Source organism: Dysidea avara, chromosome 12 (assembly GCF_963678975.1).
Source record: "Dysidea avara chromosome 12, odDysAvar1.4, whole genome shotgun sequence".
Lineage (NCBI taxonomy): Eukaryota > Metazoa > Porifera > Demospongiae > Dictyoceratida > Dysideidae > Dysidea > Dysidea avara.
Window position 1 is genome coordinate 14,912,426 of NC_089283.1, and position 17,390 is coordinate 14,929,815.

The following is a 17,390-nucleotide window of genomic DNA, read 5'->3' on the forward strand; positions in this document are numbered from 1 at the left end:
GCGCGTAAATGTAAACAACATTGCGCGTAAATTTGAGACTGAAAATCAGTTTTCAGGGTAGACGCAAGAGACACATACAGGAACGATTCTAAACTGAACGTTCGTGCTTAGTCGCGTTGTGCTAGTGGTGGAAAGTCTAATATTTGGTGACGTGTGAATTGATTGTGGGTTACCATGGCAGGTGGTATACGTAGTAGAAAGAGTAAAAGGAAAGTGAATCCAGCTAATTACGTGAAGAAGCGAAAGAATAAAACTAAGCTTCCTCCAAAAGTGATGTAAGTGTAAATAGGTACACGTGTTTGTGTGTGTGTGTTTACTGGGGAAACAAATAGCCTACTGTCCTCGTCTTGCTTAGCGGTGTTGGGGAACTTTGGGTTCCTCTACCTCTCTCCATGATACCTCCTGTGAGTTACCCCAGGAGGATTTGCCTACGCAAGACTCAGGCGCCTGAGTGGTGCACGGGCCTAGGATCTCCTAGTGCTGGTTCACTGGGTAGCAATAGCTGTGTTTCTCACGGCTCAGTGACAGCTGCTGTAGGCTTTGTGTGTGTGTGTGTGTGTGTGTGTGTGTGTGTGTGTGTGTGTGTGTGTGTGTGTGTGTGTGTGTGTGTGTGTGTGTGTGTGTGTGTGTGTGTGTGTGTGTGTGTGTGTGTGTGTGTGTGTGTGTGTGTGTGTGTGTGTGTGTGTGTGTGTGTGTGTGTGTGTGTGTGTGTGTGTGTGTGTGTGTGTGTGTGTGTGTGTGTGTGTGTGTGTGTGTGTGTGTGTGTGTGTGTGTGTGTGTGTGTGTGTGTGTGTGTGTGTGTGTGTGTGTGTGTGTGTGTGTGTGTGTGTGTGTGTGTGTGTGTGTGTGTGTGTTTTGTGGTGAAGAGTGAAGAGTAGACAACATACGAGGGAGAGTAGTGCTAATGCAGCTTGTGTTGTGAGCAAATTAATGCCCTAATTGTTGATTAATGCTAGTTTACATGCTCATGATTATATACTCTTGGTTGGTGTAGTGTGTCACTTATCACCTTAACACTGTATATCTGATAAATGTATTCCAACTAGACACTCTCCTTTCATACTACAGTTACCAAGGGGTCAACAACAAAGTGTAATCTTGTAGGCCATTGAAATTTTTTTAAATATAGTTAGAAAAAGTTTTTTGTGCTGTTTAGAGAAATTGAGTATGATATGGGAAAGGGTTCCCCACAAATTAATTACCGAGGATGTAGGTAGTCAACTTTTGTAGCCAAGTCCACATCACCTGGGTTTACAGTAGGGGTAGCTGAGTGCAAAGTTTTTTTTTCTTTTTGCCTTGCCACTTCAATCCCCTATTTATTTGTTCATTCAAGGGCAAAATACCTTTAATTAATAGAACATCAATATCGTGTCCTGTACAAAAACTCCAATAGCAGCTTGCGGTATATTTTTGATATACTATAGCAAACTAGCCATCACTTGTACATTTGATATACGCATCTGATTGGCTAAAATTGTTTGATAGTGTTTAGTTGTTTTACCAATTGGGCATGTCTGACTTGACAATTACTAGTACCATAGTAACCAATATCTGTTACCTAGCAACAATATTGTTGCCTAGCAACCGTTGTTAGGCAACCACTAATAATTCTAAAATGATTTTGACACCATAGCAACGGTTGCTAAGCAACCACCAAAAAGCATGTAACTAGGTCAGGTTTACTTTTTGTTGCCTAGCAACAGTTGCTATGGATTGTTGGACTAATTTTCAAGAAGATTGCAGGCTGCAACACATGTGCATACTCCTTGAGCATGCTAATCACAAGGAATTACTTACCAGTACTAATAATGGTGTAAAAACATTAGAAATTGCTGTTACTGCTTCCAAGTGGGAGACGAGATGTTGTATTTACATATTACATCCCAGTGCGTGGGAATATCAAAGCGCCGCGCTGGGTTATAACTACCATACAGCTAGACAGAGCGGCGCTGCTACTGTACGATACATTAGTTATCACCCAGTGATAACTAACTTATCACCCTGTTGCGGAGCCACTCAGTCTCTTTCGTGACATCATAGTAACCGCGAATGGCATTGTTTACCAATGGAACAAAGAGCCAAATAAGGCAATATTGATACAAAACACACCAATACAGCACTTAAAACTAGCTAAATCTTACAAGAAAACTGTTAATCCTTTACACAATAACACTACAAGTTACCAATACGATAGTTTAACAAATGTCAAGAATAGTCCGTGATGATTTTCGCTCCAGCAATCACTCCCAACGGTCACTATGGTGAAGAACTAACTTCCTCTAGCTTCATCGTTCTATCTCGGACTATGGTAGCCACTTGTTGGTCTTTATTTTTCTCTTGCACACCACGCGACACCACCATACCAACTTCTGACGAAGGCGAATCGTACCTGGAACCCCTGCTTCATAACACCGCCCTACGCTACAGTTTGTAGGCAGCATGTAAGGTCTCTCTTGTAGCTACGAAGTAGAATCTCCACACAATTCGGACAAAATCTTGAGCAAGGTGACAGGAACTCAAACCGGAACTTAATTTACTATCCGTAAACTTCTGCGCACTCCCGCGCACTGGGATATAAAATAGTTATATCCCGTATACTTGGATGATATCATTGTTATTACACTCGTCCTCGGCTCCGCCTCGGACTCGTGTAATAACAATGATATCACCCTCGTACCGGGATATAACTATAACTTATTAGTCAGGTCCACTATGTACTTTTGTTCAAATTTTATGGGGATTAGCAAACCTATATATTTTCTGAAAGCTTAGAACATGGAGAATCTGAAAATCATTGTTTACATTTGCACAGATTCCTGCAAGGTCAGCATTTTTGAATTTCAAAATGGCAGCCTATAAAGTAAGAAATTCCTGATATATCAATTTTAATTTGGCATAAAAGTTCATTGATGAACTCAACAATTTCTCTGGTGACATTTTTACATTCCTATTCACTAGAGGTGACATAGCTAATCATGAAAAATTAAGTTTTAACAAATGGAATAGAAGAGCGTCCATTATGCTGCAATAACTCAGGAATAAATTTTAGCGAAAAGAATTGAGGAATATTCCAGATTAATTGGATGAGATATATGTATAACTGGTGTAAAATATTAGTTCGGTATCCACAGAAACAGTTCAAGCCTAAAAACAGCAGAAAAGATTGAGTTACTCTAATAGAGCAGTCACTTACTCTGATAAGGCAGTCAACTTTTGACTCCATATTTCCAATGTAGCAGTCACTTTTGTGAAAGTCCTAGCTAGTGTGCTTATGTTCGGCATAAATTTCAGGAGATTAGCTAATTCTAGGTTTGAAAGAATGATTGGAATTTACATAAAATATTCTCCCCTAAAAGGTAATTTTGTTAATTCGCAATTGGCAACTATGATTTCACCCTGACCGACACTTTTGTCAGTTGGTGGTATGCATTGACATAGTCATATAACTATGTCAAAGATAACTTTGTTCAAAATTTATGGGCCTACATAAAGTTCGGAGCATGGGGAATGCATGGAGATCAGTGAAAATCAATGCTTACATTTACTGTATACAGATGCCTGCATGGTAGTCAATCAGAAGTTTGAAAATAGCAGTCTATATGGTGCAAATGTCTTCATATACAAACACCATTCCTATGTTCTCACACCCATATAGAATCCATTACTTAATGGCCTCTAAAACACTAAGAAACCTAAAAGTAATTTATTTGGCAGATAATTATTGCATGAAACAAAGTGAATAAGTGAATTATTAACATTGAGAAATAGGGTATAGCTACATATGAAGACATCATGTCTATGCTACATATGAAGACATCATGTCTATGCTACATATGAAGACATCATGTCTATGCACGTACATACATATACATAACAATCATCAGCAGTGTCACTGTTGTCATTTTCAATGCATCATACAGTATATACTGTATATTAGGGATCATACAGAATTGAGCTTTTCCAGTTCAGAATATCACCCTAAAACCAGTCTCAATTTCCCTTCATGACAGCTTGGCAGCATTGGTTAGACACATCCAAGCCCCAAAATGTCAACTCCAAATTCTTCCAACAAGTTTCTACAGCATTTAAAACTTTTCTATTCAACAAAATTTTATGCTGATTGACTGACTGATGCTCCCTGCCAAACATAACTTGACATACAGGCTTGGTTTTGGCAACATACAATATATACATGCATCATGGACTTGTCTTTGTCCTCCTTTGTGTTCCAGTTCTCTTCACTGACAATGCAAGGTGTCAATTCATGCTATATTATATCGTGATATGGCTTCCCTGTGGCTGTATTTTCCATAAGCAATATGATTAAGAGTATCCTCCCCATTATATACTCTTGATATGATTGATTGTTGAGACACTTCTCATGCTGTTCTTTGTTTGCAATGTTGTGTAATGGGCAAAGCATACTGCAGATGAAAATGAAGCGTCATGGCTACCTCCCTTTTAGCTACATAACTGATAGTTGGGGCATGCATCCAGACATATGGCTTGTCAGGTGCCTGTCCTCCTTTTGATGCAACATATGTGTGGGTCCACCAGTCATAATTATGTTACAAAAACAGTAAACAAATAAGTAGAAGATTGGATTAAGGATCAAAAAAGTAAAGAAACAAGGAAATAGCTAAACAGTAGTGAAACAAGAGAGATTGCATGCCTATATACTGCAGATTAAATGTCCACTAGTACATCTGCAATATATAGGCAACCTCTTTTGTTTCACTACTGTTTAGCTATTCAATTGCTTCTTTACTTTTTTGATCTTTAATCCAACTTTATGCTTAAAGCAGTTACTTGTGAGCCATCATTAAAAATGTCTTGGCTAGATGTGCCAAATGTCCTTTGTTTATTTTTGGATAAGAATTAATTTGTTGACAATGGCAATCTTTGGATTATTTGAATATGTCTGATATACAATCTGGAAAGCAAATTTTCATTGGATTTACAGTGGATACTAATTTTCAAGATTGTGTATATATCAATTTTAACTTGTTAGTGCAAGTCTGTCTGGTGCAAAAAATTGCTCTTGGTGATCAGCGTGAATTCATTCTTGCCAATTGTTATTTTAAAACTATTAAGCAAATTCCAATTACTGTCTTTGAAAATGAAAATTCTTTCAAAATTTATCTAGTAATAATTATGCTAAACATGCATAAACACATTACTCCAGAATATTCATTAACTTTTTTCACTGTAAATTATTCCTGAATAATTGCAGCATATAATGGGCGTTCTTCTATTCCCTTTGCAAAAACTTTCGATTATTCATGGTTAACTGTCACTTCTAATGAATAGAGGTGTAAAAATGTCACCAGAGAATTTGTTGAGCCCATTTATCAAACTTTTATGTCAAAATTAAACTTGATGTATTAGAAATTTGTTATTTTAGCTGTCACTTTGAAATTTAAAAATGCTGACCTTGCAGGAATCTGAGCAAATGTAAACATTGATTTTCAGATTCCTCATGCTCTAAGCTTTCCAAAAATGTATAGGTTTGCTAATCCCCATAAACTTTGAACGAAAGTGTATTTTTTGACATAGTGAACCTGACTATATACTACAGATATCAAAAGCCTCGCACTATAACATCTTTTCTAAGTTTGTATATCTTTTGGTATATATTTCGAATACCATGATATCTGTAGTATAACATATACATATACCGAGGTATTACCTTTAAAATATATCAAATAAAGGAATACTGCAGAGCCCTACCTAGTTGTGAGTGACCCTTCTGCAGGTTTCTATTCACATGTCTCCAGACATCAAAGGGAATTGTGCATAAAGCATAAATTTTTAAAAGTAAATTGCCTAAATGTATACTTATCTACTATGGGACCATTTTAGACTGTAAATATCTAAATCTTGTTGGCAATTTTCACTCATTGCGAACCCTTTGATTATGCCACAGAGAGATTACATATAATGTACGTTTTACAATAATAACAAATTTACAAAGCAGTCAATTTTCGAGTAACATTACTCCTCATCTCACCAAGAAATATTCCGTACACATCTATCAAATTTTGCTATCACCATAATGACTCCTTTTGAATCTTTTAATAACAATTTTCAAGTGTGTACTTCATTTAAAAAGTCAGACATGGGATCAACCCATCTCTGTTCAAAGGATAATACTTATTATGAATTTTAATGGCTTCAATATGCAAATGCAATGCTCCCTTGATTATCTGACCTTTGATTATCTGATTACTCAGTTATCCGAATAGTAGAAATGACTGTTCTATTAGAGTATTTTGTCTATGGTGCATTCTATATTGAACGGGGCTCTGTAGATAAATAAATAGGCTTTAATTATTCGAATTTTTTGAGTATTTGAACACATCTTGGCACCAAGGGGGTCAGATAATCGAAGGAGGGGAAATAAACTTTCTTAAGTGTTTTGCTGTGTTTAAACTTTGTCCCATGCTGTATTCATGTGCTGCTGTATTTCATCACAGGAAAGATGTTAAAGAGAAGTGGGATCACAAAAAGTCACTCAAACAAAATCTGCAATCGTTGAACTTGGTCTATAGTCCAGATGAAATGTTGCATGGTACAGCAACAGAGCCAGTAGCAATGGTGAGATTGATGTCGTCAATTCCTTGATTTGAAATTGTGTTTTTACTTCACACACACATACAGGAGGAGGAGCTCATACCAAAAGCTACTCATAAAATACCCAGTAAGTCAGTCATCTAGCATGCACTGTTTGGGCTTTCGAAAATAGCTGTCTGTCTGCAAGTTGTTATTGGGATTCAGTGGTGGGTATATGCATTCTGTGTGGAACAATGAGTGATGCTCTAAAAACAAACCATGAATAGTGGTTTTCCCCCTATTTTGTCAACCCCCTACACTGAGGAAAGTGCAATAGAAGCTTCTGTGTGCTTATCATAGTACCAAGAGTTAATAATAGTGGAGAGAAAAGTGTCAAACACAGTACAGATGATATTGCATGAATAAAATGGATTCCAGATGTGTTATAAGAAGCAGATCAAGGAAACGAAACAATCCAATCTTCACCTATAGAGTATACTACACTACAGAGTTTTACAGCAGGAATCCATTTGACATGTGTATCATGTTTGACACTCTCCTCTCCCCTACTGTTTATGTACCAATGGATGTATTTTTTGCAGATTTTGTAGTTGCTTTACTGTAGTCTCGCGTGGCACAGACCGTATATTTTTTAGGCGCAGGGGCTTATCGCTTTCAATATAAGTGCTCGTGCTTAAAAAATATTGGTCTGGCACATTTACGGCACCAAAGTTGTTCTTACAAATCCTGGGTTAATGCCTCAGGTAATTGGTTCATGTGCACACATTCCAGCAAGTAGAGATAGTAACGAAGACTGTTGATGTTGTCAACGAAGACCTAATACTTACAGAATACGAGGGGATATGGCAGCTTTCTACTGTGCCATTCTTACCTGTAGTATCCAAGGAGAACTACTGTGAAGCATTGCTTAAAAACACCAAGAGGTGAGTCCGGACTTGTATGGCTTCTTAGAATAACTTTGGTGCCTGAAATGTGCCAGACCGAATATTTTAGGCACGGGTGCTTATACTGAAAGCGATAAGCCCCTGTGCCTAAAAATACACCATGCAAGATTAGCTTAATTAGCTGTGTGCAAATTTTGTCCTTGAAAATTAGCATTATCAAGACTACCTGTAACAGATAGTCTGAGTGATCCACAAAAATAAAACCGTGAAAATCCTGAAATTTGTCAATCCGCAAAAATTACATACCTCGAAAATTTGTATGTATACGGTACTATTAAGTCTTGCCAGAGTTCATTGTCCAGGTTTAATTTTGACAAATTTAAACTACTTGTAGTGAGCCCAGTCATTCCTTTAAAACGCACGTAAGTGAATAAATTGGTCAGATTGTTCCATTACAGTAGAACATTTCCATTGTCATGCTAAAGTGCTACAATCTAGAATTGGGAATGCTGCTGAATGAGTGATTGTGAGAGTTTAAAACATCACACTTAGTTATATAAAACAAAACATTGTGATGGTGAGAACTGTTATGATTATCATACTACAATGTAAACAATCAGATTTTTGACTGTTTATTTGTTGTAAAAGATGAATGGTGGTAGTATGTAGCTCCATTCTTGATATGTTATCATTAGTGACACTATAGAAGAGTTCTTCACGGATGAAAATTCACTTAGCAGCCACCTCTTTAATAAGACCACCTTGCTATAGTGACCACCCCCAAGCACAGCTACTGTACAATGTAAATTGTACATCGTAACTTAAAAAGATGCCATCTCATTATTAAGGCCAAGTTAAGGGTGGCCTTATTTCACTATGTGATTACAACTAACATCAACATAACAATTGTAAGTCACCCCTACAAACCAGCCTGGATCACATGTAGAGCAACCAGTGTATCTACTATTAGAAAATTTGGTATTTGGTGTAACATGTATGACAGGTGTAAAGTAATTTACATAGATCTTTCATTTTCCCATTCCCCCATCCCAAGATTTGTATAGGTTTTTTTTTTTAATAAGCGTATGTAGTGGTGTATAGTAACAGGGCACCCTATTTATTGTACTGATCATCTTTGGAATGAAATATATTTACAAATCAAATTTCAGTACATGTTCTCACCACAGAAGTGAGACATTGAATTTGCATATGTATAAAACTTTTCATGGGCATACCATGGAGTTCCTGCATGATGTTTCCTTTGGCTCTCTTCAGTACCTCTTCTCCAGATTAATCAGCATTTTGCCCATGTAGAGTTCTTTAACTATATTATACCTCCATAATCCTGTTTGTTCTGTATTAGTGATGCACCAATACCACTTTTCCACTACCGATCCAATACCAATCCTTTGCCACACAGGCACTACTCACAAGAAACTTAAACCAACTTACTAAACACAGTTGCTAATCAGTCTCATCAACTGCAGTTTGCTGGTTTTGTGGTCATCAATCACGAAGATAACAATAGTGTATGGCTTCAATGAATCTTGTTTCGTGGCTTTTTGCCATTTCCATTGTACTAAATAATGCTAGTAGCTAACTGGTTTCTTCCAAAGAATTCATGGCATAGATCAGCTCTTGCTCAACTTAGTTCGATGCACGATTGACGCCGCCATCTCAGATGAAAAGTAATTAAATGATGTCATTTACAGTATCGGTTGGTATTGGGCATTTACAGCTTTACCTATACAAGTCTGATACCGCCAAAATAGGGCCGATATAGTATCGGTATCACTGTTCTGTATGGTAATTATAGCATTGTTTTTACTTTGATCTTTCACTAGTTCTTTAAGATTTATGTATACGTATAAGCACTCAGTTCCTGGTACTGTGTTTCTTTGTGTCTACAAACCTCGTTAGTAGTGTATTAATAACTATTGCATGTGTACTGTTATAGAATCCACACCTGATGATAAGAGTCCACACATCACTCCAAATAAAGCACAGTTTATAAGTGCAATGATTTCTGACCATCAAGATAACTATGAAGTCAGTTAATTTTCATGCTTTTTTTATATGTTTACTATTGTGTCCTTGTTTTCTGTGTAGAAAATGGCACGAGACAAGAGGAACATTTATCAACTTAGTGCTGGACAGCTGCGAAAACAATGCCTTCAGTTTATAGGATCAAAACAGTTTTTACAAACGAAAGAATAAATTTTATATGCTCAATGTGTATGCTGGAGCTATAGGAGTGTCTTCCCGTTAATCAGTTTAATCACTTATACTCTAGAATATTGTTAAAAGGCAGCAGTTAGATAATACAGTGGAGACTCAATAATCTGAACATCATCAAACAGTCTTTATTTTATGCCAAAATGACTGCTCTATTTGAGTATTTTGTTAGCCCGTATGCTCTATTAGAGTAATTGGACAGAACAGGGTGATCATGGCTGTTTGATTTTATGTACTTTTCAGTTATACGAACTCCCTTCAGCCCCATATTGGTTTGGATAATTGACAGTCTTATGTATACCTACATTGTGGTAACAGATGAGATGATTCAGTAGTACCTGCAATACATTTATTATTGTAGCAAAAACAATGAAACTTTACCCAGTTTCAATATATAGGCAGTACACCAAAGAACCTACTTATAGGGATAAGTAATACAAGTGGCATATATGTGTATGAAATAACTGATCCCACGAAATTTGAAAACTAGGCCAAATTGATCCGAAGATTCTGTAATGATGGCTTAATAAATACTCTGAGATGCACTCTCCTAGATACTTATTGGTAAACAGATGCCTTAAGGTTATGGAATACTGCAAACCCACATGTACACTATCAATCATTTTTCATGATTAGGGTTTTGATTTTTCTTAATCCATTGTTATCAAATATATTTATGCATTCTTAACTTCTCATTAATCGACATGGAATTCAAATGTTGTCATGGGAACATGAGTTGTCCCCATGTAAATTAGTGAAAACTATGAACCAAAAATCAGACCAATGAAGAACCATGAGAACTTATTAACAGTTCTCAGGTTTGAACAACACCAATTGTGAGGGACTGACGAGAGGATTTGTGAATGATGTGTCTAGTTGCTGAAGTATGGCAACAAAATGGCCTAAAACAAGACACTGTGGTCACAAAATTATTTTTAAAATTCATATCACAAGCACTAGAAACATTATTTCTTACAAACCGCTCCGTCAGGACCTAGACAAGAAGCCTAACTAGTCGTTTGTTTGTACAAAATGTTAACAAGTTGTTTGACAGCCCTGATTTTTGGTTCAGGAAAATATCGCCATTAGTGAGCAAAACTACGCATGCGCCTACAGGTGCGCCAGTTGCTAAGTGTGTTGTTTCTATGTTATCTTGTACTGTTACATGTGTTTTCTTGTACCTTGTACCTGTCCAGTCAGCATGCGATTATTCTCCCAACAGTTTAAGCCTGTTACCAGCTGATACACAACACAACAACACCAAGTCCGCCTTAATTACGTAATAAAAAATTTGTTCGACAGTCGCTCACTATCCCGTAACCTTAAGGGAGTGATGCCATGCTAACTCTTTCGAGTAACTAATGTGACTTCTTATCACAAGGCACAAAACATTCAGTTGTTAAACTAATAAACATACTACATGGCCTCCAATACAACTCAGGCTGCAATTAGAGACTTATATAGTATAAATATGCTAAAACTACATATACCGAGCAAGATCAATTGTTAATGGCAAGTGCTTGGCTTGACAAGAACTTTGATAGAATGTCTTCAAATTTCTGAGGTGACTTGTAATGACTGAGCCGAATATGCCATCTGAATAACTTCATGAGATCTGTCTAAATATGTATACATCTGAACTAGTAAAATGTTATATATTAAGGTTACGGAATACTGTTAACCCCACAAGTACACTAACAATCATTTTTCATGATTAGGGGTTTGATTTTTCTTAATGCATTGTTATCAAATATTTATGCATTCTTGACTTCTCATTAATTGACATGGAATTCAAATGTTGTTATGGAAACATGAGTTGTCCCCATGCCAATTAGTGAAAACTATGAACCAAAAATCAGACCAATGAAGAACCATGAGAACTTACTAACAATTCTAAGGTTTGAAGAACATCACTTGTGAGGGACTGACAAGAGGATTTGTGAATAATGTGTATAGTTGCTGAAATATGACTACAATATGGCCTAAAGCAAGACACTGTGGTCACAAAATTAATTTTTAAATTGATATCACAAGCACTAGAAACATTATTTCTAACAAATGGCTCCGTCAGGACCTAGACAAGAAGCCAAACTAGTAGTCTGTTTATACAAAATGTTAACAACTAGTCTGACAGTTCTGATTTTTGGTTCAGGAAAATATCACCATTAGTCAGCAAAACTATGCATGCGCTTACAGGTGCACCAGTTGCTAAGTGTGTTGTTTCTATGTTATCTTGTACTGTTACGTGTGTTTTCTTGTACCTTGTACCTGTCCAGTCAGCACGCTAAGATTCTCCCAACAATTTAAGCCTGTTACCAGCTGATACACAACACAACAACACCAAGCCCACCTGAATTACGTAATAAATTTTTGTTTGACAGTCCCTCAGTATCTCAGTATCCCGTAACCTTAACAGAAATGTAGGAATGCAATTTCACATACATATCAATCACCTTTCCAATTTTGAGACGTTGAGTGGGTATCTGCATGGAATTTATTGCACATTAACTATATACTTATCCATGCATTTATTAAGCCAGCAAGCTTCCAATCATTTTTATATATACCCAATTGCAATCTTCCATCTTCCTCACACTCTGACTCAATGTGCTACAATATAATATATGTAACTGTAATGCTGGCACAGCTAGTTTTTAGTTGTTGAACAGACAGTAGTCCATTAATATAATGTATGTAGATGTGGAATACGTGATCAAGCATGTAAGCTAGGCTTCTAAAGCATTTAGGAAGCCAGAAGGCTAGCTGTAGGTCCTACAATAGCAAACCAACAACTGGCTAACTTGGTTACACAGAATAGCTACTTGTGCATTTGTGTTTGTAATGCATTCATCTACTAGGAGCTCTGAGCGTGACGAATCTGTACCAACAATAAATCATCAAATGATTTTAAACGGTTGCTGATAGCCTCAAGTGAATTGGATATAGTTAATCTACCAACAACCACAAAACTCATACAAAGAACTACTCACAAAGGAAGTAGCAATCTCCCCTGTAGTCCCTGCTGCATGTACATGTTGTTTTAGAGCCTCTATTTCCCTAAGCATACAATTTATTATGCTGGTGTACAACATGATAGAAACTGAATTCAGCTTACATGTATATACTAATAATGTTTATATAAGTTGTAACTACTAATTAATTTTTTGTGGTTAATTTGAAATTTGTGATCTGGTGTAACAAAAACAAAACAATCTTACACCCCCTAGCATGACTTGATGTTTATAGCTAGCTTATTGATTTTGGAATTTAAGGATATAATTATTATAAGACTGATTTTGTATGATGGTCTATTATATTGACCAGCTATTAGAGGTGGCTGATGTTTTCTAATTTATTGGGTAGGTCATGGCCAGTTTAAGAAACTAATTAAATAGATATTATATCTATTCTGCTTATATCAATGTTGAAGGATGATCCCTGATTGGGGAGGTTGGTATAATCAACAACAATTTTGTCACAATTTCCATAGAACAAAATTCATTTTAAAGTTATTCAGTATGAATACATAATAATTATACATGTAACATAATTACACATGGAATTTTTTTTACGTAAAGGGAATAGTACAGCAATTTAAGCTGCACCTGCAAATCTCATTGCATGGGATATAGAAGCCAGTTGTATCCCAGCAGCCATATATAATATCTCAGTTGTTGACAATAATAGTTTTGCCTTGAACTTAATTATAATCATGCACTAAAATATATATTCTATTCCTGCTGTAAAAGCAGCTACATAACATACATGTATTTAGACCTCCATCATCTAATTATAAGACCATGCATGCATTCTTTAGTCTAGATCATGTCATAATTCTAATGTTTCCTTATTTGCAGTTACTCCTAACAAACTAAATAGGTGATGTTGAATTTCAGTATTCTTTACAGCTATACAGTTGAAGCTGTAAATAAATGTGGATACTTTAAAATAAGGGCACCTGCAGCATAATCTATGGAACATGCATGGACACTTATAGGAATTGAAATCAGAATACATTGATAATCAGGATGTTTGGTCAGTCCCAAAATGTCTATATAATATAATAGACAGGTTTCACTGCATGTAGATTCATTTAGGCACATGAAATGTAGCCAGATTTTGCAGGACAAACGCAAGCATTTTAGCTTCTTCTGTTGAACAGGCAAATTAGTACTTCAGCCATTTGTGATGCTTATTGATGCTGGGTTTCCCAGTTTTTCATGCTATTGCTACTTAATCTGTCTATCTATCTTACAATGAGTTGTCATTTTTATGTAAATACAGTTTAATAGTATAGTTATAATACATCACTGCCTTTTATAACAGGACCTAAAAATAATAATATATAATATACTTCTAGCTATGGATCAGTGCTATAAGGTGAATCATTGTGTGTTTTGTGATACACAGAAAGTTAACATATCCATGTATATGCTGTAAGCTATACATGTGTGTAAGTAATTGTCTTTATAATCTTTATTTAAGAGGGAAATTCACATAATATCATACTGAATGTGATTGTATAACCATTTTTATATCATGCAACAGGTATTGGTAGGGATCAGCTCTTGGTTGATGAAATTAAATAATATATATTGCCAAATTTCTCATATATAAGGAAAAAATTCCAAATGAAACACATCAACATGTTAGCAATTCTTATACAGTAGGTGTGTTAGTTATTATTATTATTTTTTCATGATTCAAGGGGACTGTGGAATGGATTTGAAAGCGAACATTGTACTGCTGGTTGACTGTGTAAAAGATTGGTCTTGCAGGGATGTAAATTAATGTCACAGACAGCTGAAAAAAGGCAAAATAATTGTTATGCAATGAACAATAATGGTAGGATGTATATATGACCTTTAATTGTGTTCATGTTTTTATTATTTTAATTATTGTTTAATAGTTATCTAGGCTGCTATAGAAATTATATAGGTTAGCAGATAATGTAACATGATTAATTTCAGCAGTAAACTTGTGATTTAAAAATACCAGGGGTATTTGCAGAAGACCTAGGACTCTCCACTGTTGCTTTTTTTGTAGTCATCTCATAATCAAATTTGTCACATGGTCACATACAATACAACTCCACTGCGTATAGGTCATGTGATAACTTAGCCACATCAAGGCCTGAGAGTGAATTGTATAAAAGGAGCATGACCAACCAGGATGGGCATGTGAAATCAGTTTCTTTAAAATGATGTTAACCTCAAGTTTGTTAAGTCTGGCATGCTGTGTTCTCTTTGTAAGTAGACCAAATGTAAGTATGTAGTATGAACTGATTGTATTCTTTGTTCAAAGGTTGACAGTATACATGGAATAGACCTGTCTTCCTCCAGTATCACTGAAAATCAAGTGGAAGTAGCTTATATGATAAGTAAGACAGTGCTAAAATCATTTGTGTATATTTCAAATGATTTGTCATCTTACTAAAGGTGATTCTAAAGCTATCTCAGAGTACAATAGCTTTACTACTAGTGCTGCTCGACCATCCACTCTACAGTGTGCCAGTGGACCTTATTACAAATACTACTATAAGCCTAGCTACTTGTACTGGCCACCCATCAGGTTCAGGCAGTGTGATGGGTTAGTGTGTGGACAATCTGGGAAATGTACACCCAGTCGTACACATGTGATTTACCGATGGGCTATTGTGTTCAGGTGTACATACCACTACTGTTACTTCATTGGAATTCAGTACTTGCAATTTACTGAACACCTCAGCTGTAAATGCCCAGAATGCATCACTGATGTAGACTGCACTCCACCAAAGACCTGCGACAGACATTCTTTGACCTGCCAATGCCCTGCTTTCGGATCCTGCCCACATGGATACACCTGGGACCGTGTCCAATGTAAATGTGCATTATGCTCAATCCGTCCTTGTCTAGATGGGTTTGATTTTGATCGCACCATATGTGAATGTGTGAGATATGATATTGCAGCCGAGTAGACATTGAGGAAATCACTGGCTTTAGGACTACTAGACATTTCATGCACACACACACACATGTACATTTGATTTGATTTTGTTTGCCAGATGATATATATAATACACAATTGAAATATATACATAGATTGTAATACTTTAAATGCATGCATGCATCCATGTAGCCTTGCATTGTCAGACCAGTATGTGTCAAGTGCCTACTGATATTCTGATTATAAGTGCCAGCATCCCAGTGGCGGATCCAGGGGGGGGGGGAGCACAGAGGGCATGTACCCTCCCCTCCCCCCCCCCCCCCCCCCCCCCCCCCCCCCCCCCCCCCCACACACACACACAAAAAGAACTTGATACAAGATAGAGATTCTCTAATAGAGTAGTCAGTCAAGTACTCTAATAGAACAGTCATTATATACCACACCACTATTAACAGTTACTGAGTGTGACAGCTTGCATCTGCAGTACCATCCCATGGGCACATTTAGCCTGTTAGAAATATATAGCAAATGAAATGAACATGGTTCTTTGTATGCCATTCTTGTTGAACTACTTACTCATGACTGCAATGTACAAGTCTTGATCAATGCAGACCACTTAATAGAAAGCATTAGATATTTGTATATAAACTGCTCTACTTCAAAACATTCAGTCCTGAAGCATATAAAATCCTTTAGCTTCTGTGTCCCTCAGATCCCCTGCTATATACCTACTACCCTAGTGTACCTTCCTTTCCAAACTTTTGATCCGCCCCTGCATCCATGCCCTTCCCCTTGAATCAGATGGATATAGTCACATGGTACATATACCAGAGATAATCTCATGGATACCTAATTATAATATTGTGTGATGATAAAGTACAGCAGCTCATGTGATTCCAATGCAAGTAAGTGCTGACACTCTTAAATATTGACAATGATATGTGTGTTGTCTTTTTCTGTATAACTTAAGTGATAAGTATCAAATAAGTTCATAATTCCATAAAAATTATACATATTGGTTCCAGGACGGTTCTCTAAGATTTCCAGAAAATGGTCAAGCAAGATTGAGATACCCTAATAAAGCAATACCATGAAATTTTGAAGTTGAATTTCAACACTTTATAAAATACCAATATTGACTATTATATGTTTTACTGTTGGGGAGCATGCCCACATGGCACCCTAGATTGGCATGTGTTGCATGCTAGCGTGATTATAATGCTATGTAGTTACAGTAGGCCCTGGAACCACAAAAAATTTGGATTGGAAACCAGTCATTAAAATTACTGGAGCAGCCACGTAGCTATATCTGCAATTTGTGTAGAGCTTACACATAAGCAAAAAGGAAGTATATTTTTGTAGCACTGTTTTACTCTGTACAGAGAGTAGATGACAGATACACAGTGCTTTAGCAAGTAGGAGCTATGCTGAGACCTTACATACTGACAGATATACATACATTTACTTAAGAAAACATAAGGAACAAAACTCAAATTGGTGTAGGATATCTATAACCAACACTGAGGGCAAGCCAAGGTGAAGTGAACTAAACAATGAGCTAAGTGGAATTTTAATTCTGTGTCAAAAAGATATTAAACTTACTTTAAATTTGACAGCATGCAGTTGGTAATATAGTTACACATCAATTATCACACCTCTATTCCCTAAAGAATAGTTACATTTATGTGCGGTTGCATGCTATGATGTTCAAGAGAGTAGAGAGTATGTAATCCTCAATGTCTGTAAGATTATAGCATGGTTACTGCTATGCAG

The 17,390-nt window shown here is 36.5% G+C and overlaps 2 protein-coding genes across 2 annotated transcripts; both read left to right on the forward strand.

Annotated features, from left to right (window-relative positions):
- The first annotated feature begins 42 nt into the window (after positions 1 to 42).
- LOC136240393 (nucleolar protein 16-like) lies at positions 43 to 9,896 on the forward strand. The gene is made up of 5 exons (XM_066031359.1): positions 43 to 275; positions 6,477 to 6,597; positions 6,661 to 6,700; positions 9,415 to 9,506; positions 9,567 to 9,896. Exons 1-5 carry the CDS (start codon positions 175 to 177, stop codon positions 9,672 to 9,674), a joined length of 462 nt encoding a protein of 153 aa, XP_065887431.1. The 5' UTR covers positions 43 to 174; the 3' UTR covers positions 9,675 to 9,896.
- A 4,961-nt stretch (positions 9,897 to 14,857) lies between these two features.
- Positions 14,858 to 15,796, forward strand: LOC136241100 (uncharacterized). Its single transcript, XM_066032272.1, has 3 exons — positions 14,858 to 14,940; positions 14,997 to 15,072; positions 15,131 to 15,796. Exons 1-3 carry the CDS (start codon positions 14,893 to 14,895, stop codon positions 15,646 to 15,648), a joined length of 642 nt encoding a protein of 213 aa, XP_065888344.1. The 5' UTR covers positions 14,858 to 14,892; the 3' UTR covers positions 15,649 to 15,796.
- Positions 15,797 to 17,390: the final 1,594 nt, after the last annotated feature.

What these genes read in the sequence shown, in the direction of transcription:
- LOC136240393 (XM_066031359.1), top strand. Translation starts at nt 175, where the DNA reads ATGGCAGGTGGTATACGTAGTAGAAAGAGTAAAAGGAAAGTGAATCCA. An exon ending in CAACAGAGCCAGTAGCAATG is followed by an intron (nt 6,598 to 6,660) that starts GTGAGATTGATG and finishes ACACACATACAG; the next exon opens with GAGGAGGAGCTCATACCAAA. An exon ending in ACCATCAAGATAACTATGAA is followed by an intron (nt 9,507 to 9,566) that starts GTCAGTTAATTT and finishes TTTTCTGTGTAG; the next exon opens with AAAATGGCACGAGACAAGAG.
- LOC136241100 (XM_066032272.1), top strand. Translation starts at nt 14,893, where the DNA reads ATGATGTTAACCTCAAGTTTGTTAAGTCTGGCATGCTGTGTTCTCTTT. An exon ending in TGGCATGCTGTGTTCTCTTT is followed by an intron (nt 14,941 to 14,996) that starts GTAAGTAGACCA and finishes CTTTGTTCAAAG; the next exon opens with GTTGACAGTATACATGGAAT. An exon ending in GGAAGTAGCTTATATGATAA is followed by an intron (nt 15,073 to 15,130) that starts GTAAGACAGTGC and finishes ATCTTACTAAAG; the next exon opens with GTGATTCTAAAGCTATCTCA.